The sequence below is a fragment of the Sinocyclocheilus rhinocerous genome, unplaced genomic scaffold (genome assembly GCF_001515625.1).
Source record: "Sinocyclocheilus rhinocerous isolate Xijiao unplaced genomic scaffold, SAMN03320098_v1.1 scaffold869, whole genome shotgun sequence".
Classification (NCBI taxonomy): domain Eukaryota; kingdom Metazoa; phylum Chordata; class Actinopteri; order Cypriniformes; family Cyprinidae; genus Sinocyclocheilus; species Sinocyclocheilus rhinocerous.
The window spans coordinates 2204064-2214840 of NW_015653483.1; the positions used below are offsets into that span (position 1 = coordinate 2204064).

The window sequence follows — 10777 nt, forward strand, 5'->3', positions numbered from 1 at the left end:
CCGGTCAGAAAGGAGAGGGATTGCACGCCTGTCTGTCAGCTTCCTGCTGAATACCACGATCTCAGGGAGGCTTTCAGTAAGATAAAGGCTTCTCAATTACCTCCTCATAGAATGAGTGACTGTGCCATCGAACTCCAACCTGGTTCACATCCTCCCAAGGGGAGGGTTTTCCCCTTGTCTCAACCTGAAGCTGAGGCTATGAAGTCCTATATCGAGGAGGAACTCGCTAAAGGTTTTATCAGACCATCCACATGACCTGCCTCTGCCGGGTTTTTCTTTGTTAAGAAGGATGGAGGTCTCGCACGGTGGCAGCTCCCATGACTTCTATGACTAAGAAGGGTAATCAACGCCTCGAATGGTCCTCAGCAGCCCGTTCAGCCTTCCAGACCCTCAAGGAGAGATTTACAACCGCACCCATCTTGTACCATCCCGACCCGGAACATGGCGTCACTGGCTCGAGGGAGCCAAACACCCCTTTGTTGTACTCCCCGATCACCGCAATCTGGAATATCTGAAATCAGCCAAAAGACTCAATCACAGACAGGCAAGATGGTCACTGTTCTTCACCAGATTCGACTTCACAATAACCTACCGTCCAGGCTCTCAAAACACTAAGGCGGATGCCCTATCTCGACTCTATGAATCATCCACACTGTCTCCCAGTCAGGAATCCATCATTCCGTCTACCATCATTCTCGCACCCGTACAATGGGACATCATGACTGAGATCACAGATGCCCAGAGCACCGAACCACCTCCAGCCGAAACCCCACCTGATCTCACCTATGTACCGCAAGCTCTACGGCAAAGAGTCCTTCAGCTAGTTCACTCCACTCCCGGCTCCGAACACCCAGGTATAGCAGCTACCCTTCAGTTATTGAATAATCGCTTCGCGTCGCCGGGGCAGAATGATCCAGTACCTAGGGGACTGGGAGGGGTACGGTCCGGAGGAACGGTCCTGGGTCAATGCAGAGGATATTCTGGATCCCTCGCTTACCACAGACTTTCACAGAGACCACCCGGATAGACCTGCCCCGAGACCCCGCGGAAGACCCCGGCGTCGTCTGCCTCTGCGTGTATAAGGTATAATAATAATAATTATTATTATTATTATCTCAAGAGATTATCTCAAGAATGTAGTAGTATATTAATTAGCTACATTATAAATCTTTTATTTTTATCTACCACTTTTATTCTTTGTCCGTCATTATATGTTTCATATTTTGTTTTTTTTTCTGCAAAGGTGAAAAAAGTGTGAATGTTTTGAGATTATATTGTGCAAGTGATCAGGCATTTTATACATATATATGTATGGATTCTACTGAGCACATGGTTGTCTCCAAACTTAGTAAACTGCCTTCATAGACAGCATGCTTGGGCGTCATAGGCGTCTCTAAAGGGTTAGGGAAGACGACTCACTTTAGGTTTTGACACACCGCCTATGATGTGTCACATAAAATAGGCTACTCCGCATCAAGGGAGCTGCTGCTGCTTCAGTGTGAAGAGACGCGGAACGGCAGCAGAGCAGCTTCTGTAGGCTACACTGACTCACCAGCCTGCGCTTTGTAAAACTTTGATTTGTTTCGTCCCGCTTTTAAAGACAAGCTTTATACATGGGGGATACGAAAATTACTCCCGAAGTGTTGGAGCAACTACTACAGTTTTACAATCTTACTCGTCAGGAGTTTATTAAGACGTATGAGATTCAGCCGTTGGTTTACATCCCTGAGTTACCGGCCAGCGCCAAAACTATATTTGTTATTGTGTACACTGTGATTTTTCTCCTGGCTCTCATTGGCAATAGTCTGGTTGTCTATATTGTCTTAAGAACGCACGGGATCCAGACCGCCACAAATATTTTCATCTGCTCTCTAGCCGTCAGCGACCTCCTGATATCTTTCTTCTGCATCCCATTCACTCTGCTGCAGAACATCTCTTCTGAATGGTTCGGGGGTGAGTGTCGCTTATAAAGCATTGTTATTATAAAACAGTTCGCAGGAGTTCGCAAGGATATGCATGTTCTGTGCGCTTGCAATATGTTGTTGTAATTATTTATTTATTTAGGGACTAAACTCGTCACAGGACAACAAAATATCTTCCTGCATGTTTATTATGCCTCACTGTCTTTGACTACTTGGCAGATAAAAGTTTTTCAAATATTAATATATTAAAACAAAATCGAAGGAATTTTTTTCCTTTTAATGAGACATCATTTTTACAATTTCTGAATAGTTAAACCATCTAAAAAAATTTGACAATAAACCCCACAATAATTCAGAAACTAAAAACATTGATAAGAGATACGCAATTCATTTTTTATATGAACTGTTGTTCTCAAATTATTTTTAAATAACTGGACAAATGGTTGTAGCCTCTAGTTGGCTTTTCTTTGACCATATCACTGTCAAAAGACTGTCTCAGGAAGTTTACTCTTTAAACATTTACGTGTTTGTAGGTGTGTTGGTGTGCAAAACAGTTCCCTTTGTTCAGACCACTGCTATTGTGACTGGCATTCTCACAATGACCTGCATCGCTGTGGAGAGGTACCAGGGGATTGTACACCCTCTGAAAATCAAAAGACAGTGCACTCCATTAGATCATGCATAATTTGCATTCCACATCTATGAATAAAGCATCTGAATAATAGTGTTTTCATTCCCTGTTAGGGGTTGTCTGGATCGCAGCCATGCTGGTTGGATCTCCAATGCTCTTTGTTCAACATTTAGAGGTACTAATCTGATTTTTGGCTGAAATATTCCATTTGAAGCTTTCAGAACATTCAAAAATCCACATCCAACTTGTTGAAACATTAGTTAGCTTGCAGTCTGGGTTCTGTATACTTGAACATTTCCCCAGGGTTTACTGCTCCGGGTGTGTGCTCACTGTGTGTGTGTGTGTGTGTGTGTGTGTGTGTTCACTACTCACTGCTGTGTGTGTGCACTTGGATGGGTTAAATGCAGAGCACAAATTCGTGGGACACCATACTTTGCTATGTCACGTCAATTTAGCTTGTTAGAAGCTGTCAGGTGCCTTCTGATCCAAGGCAAAAAGTATATATATTTTAGATTATTCACATAATAACACTGGTCCATTTCATATGCTACAGCTATAGTGATAATGGTTTCCATATCCTAATCCGTTATTTCAAATCTCTCTGTTCTTTCCTTCTGTGTGCAGGTGAAATATGATTTTCTATATGATCTCCATCATGTGTGCTGTCAGGAGCGCTGGAGCTCAAGTGCCCACAGGAAGCAGTATGCTACTTTTATTCTAGTGTTCCTCTTCCTCCTGCCTCTTGCAGCCATGCTGCTACTCTACACCAGAATTGGTATTGAGCTCTGGATTCGCAAACAAGTTGGAGATTCTTCAGTGCTCAATGCCATGAACCAAAGGGAGGTCAGCAAAATATCCAGGTCATTTTTTTTACCTTTCTCAGTGCATGCTGTTTTTGAATCAAATCTAAATCTCTAATCTAAACAGCTATTTCTAGTTTTATAGTGTTTTCTTAACAATATACACTACAGTTAAAAGTTAGTAATGATTAAGATTTTGTAATGTTCTTGAAAGACGTCTCTTATGCTCACCAAGGCTGCAGTGAATACTGTAATATTGTGAAATATAATTACAATAATAACTGTAATAATAGTAATAATAATAACTGTTTTATATTTTTATGTATTTACTAATGTAATTTATTTCTGTGATGGCAAAGTTGAATTTTCAACAGGCATTACTCCAGTCTTCAGTTTCAGTTGATCCTTCAGAAATCATTCTAACATGATAATTTGGTGCTCAAGAAACATTTCAAATTTTTATCAATGCTGAAAGCCATTTTTGTTGCTTAATATTTTTTATTGGAAACTGTGATACATTACCATTCGTTTGGAGTAAGTACGAATAAAGAGCAAGGACACATTCAATTGATCAAAAGTAACAGTAAAGACATTTTTTTATATGTTAATGTTACAAAAAAATATTTGTTTCAAATAACGTTCTTTTGAACTTTCTATTCATCAAAGAATTTTGAAAAAAAATCCTGAATCCTGAAAAAAGTATAATGGTTTTCACAGAAATATTAAGCAGGACAATTGTTTTCAACATTGATAATTATAAGCAATGTTTTATGAGCAGCAAATCAGCATATTAGAATGATTTCTGAAGGATCATGTGACACCGAAGACTGGAGTAATGGCTGCTAAAATTCAGCTTTGCCATCACAGGAATAAATTACATGTTAATATATAACAAAAAGAAAACAGTTATATTAAATCATATTTTGTAATCAAATGAATGCATAAGAGACTATTTTCAAAAACATTATTCCAAACTTTTGACTGGTAGTGTGTAAGGGACTGAACACTAAAAACTGCTAATGATTACTCATTATGCAATCATTCCTCTTTATGCGACAGAAAGAAGCGAAGGGCCATCAAGATGATGGTCACCATTGTTGTGCTGTTTACTGTCTGCTGGGCACCTTTTCATACAGTTCATATGCTGTTTGAATACAGTAAGAAAAACAAAGTGTCCGGTAATATGTCTGTGCACATGACAGTCTCAAAGTGTGTCTTCTTTCAAATTTCAGCTTCATTTTGTTGTCTCCAAGTTTCCTGAACAAGACGTATGATGACATCACAGTCAATATGATTAACCTTTTCATACAGTTCATATGCTGTTTGAATACAGTAAGAAAAACAAAGTGTCCGGTAATATGTCTGTGCACATTACAGTCTCAAAGTGTGTCTTCTTTCAAATTTCAGCTTCATTTTGTTGTCTCCAGGTTTCCTGAACAAGACGTATGATGACATCACAGTCAATATGATTATTGCTGTTTCACAAGCCATAGGTTTTTCAAATTCATTCAGCAACCCTATTATTTATGCTTTCATGAATGAGAACTTCCAGAAGAACTGCATGTCCACCTTTCCCTTTTGCATTCAGCGGTCCAGTCAACGTGTGGATGTGAAGGACGAAACGACAAAGGACAAGGTACTTTTTTGTAAGTCTTCCAGAAAAGAAGAAGACTTCTCTGTCGTGCCCAGAATACATGTAGTTGATCAAGTGCAATCTGCAAGATCAAAAATGCAAACATCTCTGTCATTTTTGGAGGAAAGAATCTGCTGAGAGCAATTGATGCATCCAAGATGTATCTGTAATGTATGTATATATATATATATATATATACACACACACACACACACACACACACACACTGTTCAAAAGTTTGGAGTCAATAAGATTTTGTCTTTTATGCTCATCAAGGCTGTATTCTTGTGTCAAAAATAAATAAATAAATAAAAATACAGTATAAACAGTAATATTGCTAAGTAACCTACTATTACATTTTAAAATAACAGTTTTATATTTTAATATATTTTGAATATGCAGCATTCATTACTTCAGAGTCACATGATCCTTTGAACATCCATGATGTTGAACAGTTGTGCTGCTTAATATTATCATGGAAACTGTGATACATTTTTTTTCAGGATTCTTTCATTAATAGAAAGTTCAGAAAAACAGGTTAGTTTAGGTTAGGTCTTTGCAAAATAAGTGTATTAACTTCTGTCAAAAACAAACAAGCAAAAAACCTTTTGAACTAGTCTACTATAATATAACAACAGAACAATTCAAAAGTCTCGAAGACAATGACAGACCATTAAATAAATACATTTAAAAATGTTATGTCTTTGCTTTGCCACCACCCATAAGATTTCTGCATAATGCAAGGATATACAAATCAATTTCAAATAAACTCTGCTCTCAGATCTCTTGTGTCTTTGTGTTTGTGTCAGTCAACGTCAAATCACTGAATTAATTCAAATACTTAAAACACTTTCGTTCTAAGCATCCAGTCGTGACTTACATTTATAATTGTGAATTTATAGGTCTGTGGGTTATTATATTTCCATATAACACTTTTATCTCAGTATTTTTGAGGTCTTGTCTCTTAAATAAAAACAGAATTTTTAAAAACAAATTTTATTTAGCATCGCTTTTCATTCAGGCAGTACCACCACTCGGGCATATTCTCGGGCACCTACAGGTCCTTCTTCCTTTTCCTCGTCCCTGAGCGAGCCGACGCCAAGATGGTGAGTAGATTGTGGACAAATGATTATGAAAATCGAATTAAATCTTCTCCATCCGCTGGTTTCATATTGACATTGTTGCCGTAAAGCACACTACGTATATATAATAACCAATATATGCGTTCATTTAGAGGATATAATGTGTACGAACTTTTCGGTAGACTGTAAGATGGTGTGTAGTTTCATACCATCGTGCTACTCTTAACAGTGGCTAGGAGGGGTAAAATATTACATTACAGGCATATATGTATCCATAGACCTGAAATGGGAAATATATAAAAGTGGAAAACTTATATCGACCCTCGTATTTCTCATCGAGCCCATGAAGCTAATGTAGCTAAAGAGCTAGCCATATAAAGAGCAAGTGTCTTATATTTCACAGCTTTTGCTCTGCATCTATACAAGATGCTCACGTTTTCTTTTGAATATCGCGATGAATAAAATTAGTAAAATCTGTTGGTAGGTTTTACAGTACATGGCTGTCAAGTAACTTTAGGGTAAGAAATGTGACTGTCATGACAAGAATAATGAATTCTGCTCTTTGAGAAATGGTTTCATCCAAGTTTAACATCAGCCCAGCTCATAGTTTTCAGTTGAACCTCAATATTTCAACTGTTTCTAACAAATGTGTCTATTTGCAGAACGAGACCGTCACAGTCAGGACCAGAAAGTTCATGACAAACCGACTGCTTCAAAGGAAGCAAATGGTAAGCGTGTGGCAGATTTTGTATGCTGGCTTAATGTAATTTAGTTTGCACTTTTAGCATTTGCTCATTCATGCTTTTATTGTTTCAGGTTGTCGATGTCCTGCATCCAGGCAAAGCAACAGTCCCCAAGACCGAGATCAGGGAGAAGCTTGCAAAAATGTACAAAACCACCCCAGATGTGGTGTTCGTCTTCGGCTTCAAAACTCAGTTTGGCGGTGGCAAGACAACAGGGTTTGGCATGATCTACGACTCGTTGGACTATGCCAAGAAGAATGAGCCCAAATACAGGCTGCAAAGGGTACGCCACTCATGATGCTTGTAGGCTCACATGATTAATAGAATTTAAATCAAAAGGCTGTGATTTCAGTATGCACTGCATGTTGAAGTGAAGTGTGGTATCGATCAGATATGCCCAAGTTTAGATTAATATTTAAGAATAAAGAAATTAAAATGGCCATAAATATTAGTATTGTATTTTTACAGTTGGACTGTAAAATATTTTCTTAAACACTTTAGTTAATATTTCTTTTATTTTGTAGTAGTAATAGTAATTTTTTGTCATTTTTCGATAATCTCAAAATGTTTGGTGAAATTGTGCTGCTTTGCAAACAAGCAAAACCTGCAGTTTTATTTTTAATGGCAATCTCTTTTCTTTTTTTAATAGAGAGTCCTTTTTGTTGACCCTTGCTGTTTTAAAAAGATGAAAATTGTTATTAACTCAACCTTGTGTTCAAAACTGTTTTTGTTTCCTATATATATGGAGAGAAAGATAGTTTTGGAGTGGCATGAGTAAATTGACAGCTTTTATAAGTGAAAATTAAGGTTGTATTCATTACATTTACATGTTTTATAAAGCTCTCTTTTGTTTTCCTCAGCATGGCCTTTATGAGAAGAAAAAGACCTCTAGAAAACAGCGCAAGGAACGCAAGAACAGAATGAAGAAAGTTAGAGGCACCAAGAAAGCTTCTGTTGGTGCTTCTGGCAAGAAGGTAATGTTAATTTTTTTGTTTTCAGTTGTTGTTTAGGATTTGGAAATCTTCTGTTTGTTGCCCATCATGGATGTTTATTTCATTGTCACTGTCTTGGGTTTTAATGTGTAACTTGTCATCTTTCCTCCTTTATCAAATGTACATCTGGACTGTAGAAGGTAAATAAGTAGACTAACTGCTGTGGAAGGAGAGTCCAGAGTGATCTGTAAAGTTAACACCAAACATTTAGCTGCTATGTTGATGGCTAATGCTATTGACCAGTATGCGATTGGAAGTAATTCTTACAGGCACCTCTGTTCAATCCCACTCGAGTAGTGAAACTAGTGTGCTCACTAATAGTGAAGTGTTGGACTATGTAGTAATCAGTAGAACAAGCTATATTGCAATTGCTCTCTGAAAATGGTTTACAAATTCAGGCGACAGTCAGATAAATTGTTTTCATGGGGCTTAGTTTACATACCCACCATGAAAGTCTATTTCAGAGAGCAGTTCTAGAACTTGATAGTGTTAGTTGAAAGTTCTAATTTTTGTCCAATCTTTTGCCCTTTTTCGCCTCCCTTGGATGTTTACAGAAGTGAAAGACTTTAGGTTTCAGAAGGTAGAGTGGAAATCAGCATGGTGTGCTGATGTGATCCACTTTTACCAGTTACTTGAAGTGCTTTGCATGTTCAATCCCAATGCCTCACCTCTCTTGCAGATATTTAAAGGATCCTGTGTTTCTAACATGGATGAAAATATCTGTTTTAATTTATGTACTTGAATTGTTCCAGTCAGCTTATTTGACTTATAAATCACTACTAATGTGTAGCATGCTGTTGTGTGGTTAGCATTCACTCATTTGAGGTAAACTAGCCACTTGACTGCATGTCTGCAAGTTTGACAGGACCCACTGGAGCATTCAGAAACAACCTCTCCCTTGAAGTGAGAGTTTGTCCTTGATAAACATAATTAGGAGATTTTGTGTGGGTAGTTTGTGTATGATAGATTGAGTGTTGAAATGTTGTATCAATCTCACTGTAATATGTCTTGTCTTTCCTCTTACAGTAAGACCTTCAGGGAAGACCATCAGCCTGAAAATGTTCTTGTACATTATCAACAAATAAATTCTTTAAAAAAAGTGGATCCTGGTGTCTTTGAGTGCTCGATCAGAAATGCCAATTGCATGTTCAATCATGTGTTCAAAAAGGGAGACATACAGTCATGGCCAAAAGTTTTGGCAGTGACAAATTTTGTGTTTTGCAAAAATCATATCAGCAGCACATATGAAAGTGTGAATGAATACTAGTCAGGTAAAATCACTATCATACTAATTAGATTGTAAGTGCAGACTATGATTGCTATAATTAAAAGGAGGGAAGAAGCGCTTCCAATCATTGTGTTCTTGTTAGCAATGGTTACCTCCAAAGAAACATGTGCAGCCCACCATCGCTTTGCATTAAAATGGCCTCCCATGCAAGGAAATTGCTACAAAGAATATTGTACCTGAAAGAACCATTTACCCAGAAGACTGGTGCAAATTTATTTTCTCTGATGAAGCTCCCTTCCGACTGTTTGGGACATCTGGAAAATCGATTGTTTGGAGAAGAAAAGGTGAATGCTACCATGAGTCCTGTGTTGTGCCAACAGTGAAGCATCCATGTGTGGGGTTGCTTTTCAACCAAGGGAGTGGGCTCTCTCATAATTCTGCCCAAAAACACTGCCATGAATAAAGAATGGTATCAAACCGTCCTAAAAGAGCGACTTCTTCCAATGATTCATGAGCAATTTGGTGATGATCCGTGCATTTTCCAGCATGATGGAGTACCATGTCACAAAGCAAGAGGGATGAAGAAGTGACTCATTACATTGAAATTTTGGATCCGTGGCCAGGCAACTCACCGGATCTCAATCCCATAGAGAACCTGTGGTCAGTCCTCAAAAGGCGAGTGGACAAGCAGAAGCCCACAAATTGTGATCAACTCCGAGAACTAATAAGGCAAGAATGGATCGCCATCAGTCAGGAATTGGCCCAGAAGCTAATATCCAGCATGCCAAAACGAATAGCAGAGGTTATGAAGAACAAGGGTCAACACTGTAAATATTGACTCATATTTTTTTGCCAATAAAAGCCTTTAAAACTTATTGTGATCAACTCCGAGAACTAATAAGGCAAGAATGGATTGCCATCAGTCAGGAATTGGCCCAGAAGCTAATATCCAGCATGCCAGAGCGAGTTCCAGAGGTTATGAAGAACAAGGGGCAACACTGTAAATATTGACTCATATTTTTTTGCCAATAAAAGCCTTTAAAACTTATATGCTTATCATTGTTTCTATGGTATTCAGTATACCATAGAAACATGTGGAAAACTAATCTACAAATATTGAAGCAGCAAACTTTGAAACACTAAATTTATGTTACTGCCAAAACTTTTGGCCATGACTGTATAATAGACATGAATTGGGGTGTGTTCTTTACTACAATGTAATTAATTTCAAGCAAATTCTATGTAGATAGCCTCTGTCTTCATGTGTTTGTGTTTGTGCAGTTAATTAGCAGCAAATATGGCACTGACCTGTTCAAGGCCTTCTGATGTAGAAGGGGGAAAAAACAGGCTCTGACAGTCTTGTGCAAATGATGTCTTCAGGGTTCCCATGTAACCGGAGTAACCCAGGGCCCCTGTCTGCTAAGAACTGTTTTGGCCTAGTGATTTGTGATTCATAAAAACAGCAAACCGGAGGGGGAAATCTGAGGATTTTATGCCTCTTTGTGTTCCTTCCTCAGGGCAATGCACTTCTCCAAGGAATATTTTATTGACTACACACACAGGTGCATTGTAAAGCACGTACTAATTGTGCACTTCTCTCTCATACTCAGGAATATCATTGCTCATTAAGTATCCTTTCTTCACACTAATTGGTCTCATTACATTTGACAATGTTGAATTAATAAACTATTAAATAAAAAGATCTACTTAAAATTCTTCCATTGCTATCAAGGTTTTTTTTTGGCA

General features: G+C 38.1%; 2 protein-coding genes across 3 annotated transcripts; both read left to right on the plus strand.

Moving 5' to 3' along the window:
• Positions 1-1550: 1550 nt before the first annotated feature.
• On the plus strand, positions 1551-4614 carry LOC107716286 (pyroglutamylated RFamide peptide receptor-like). Its single transcript, XM_016522659.1, is given in 6 exon segments — positions 1551-1953; positions 2456-2584; positions 2634-2728; positions 3178-3413; positions 4413-4531; positions 4607-4614. Coding segments are annotated over 6 exon segments (927 nt in total). The 5' UTR covers positions 1551-1613.
• Positions 4615-6007: 1393 nt separating this feature from the next.
• LOC107716356 (40S ribosomal protein S24) lies at positions 6008-8905 on the plus strand. 2 transcript variants are annotated; one of them, XM_016522768.1, is made up of 6 exons: positions 6008-6092; positions 6731-6796; positions 6885-7094; positions 7672-7785; positions 8358-8383; positions 8830-8905. In XM_016522768.1, the coding sequence occupies exons 1-5, from the start codon at positions 6090-6092 to the stop codon at positions 8361-8363; spliced, it is 399 nt and encodes a 132-aa protein (XP_016378254.1). In that variant the 5' UTR covers positions 6008-6089; the 3' UTR covers positions 8364-8383; positions 8830-8905. The 2 variants fall into 2 exon arrangements, with proteins under 2 accessions (XP_016378254.1, XP_016378255.1); XM_016522769.1 differs by lacking the exon at positions 8358-8383.
• The last annotated feature ends 1872 nt before the right edge of the window (positions 8906-10777 follow it).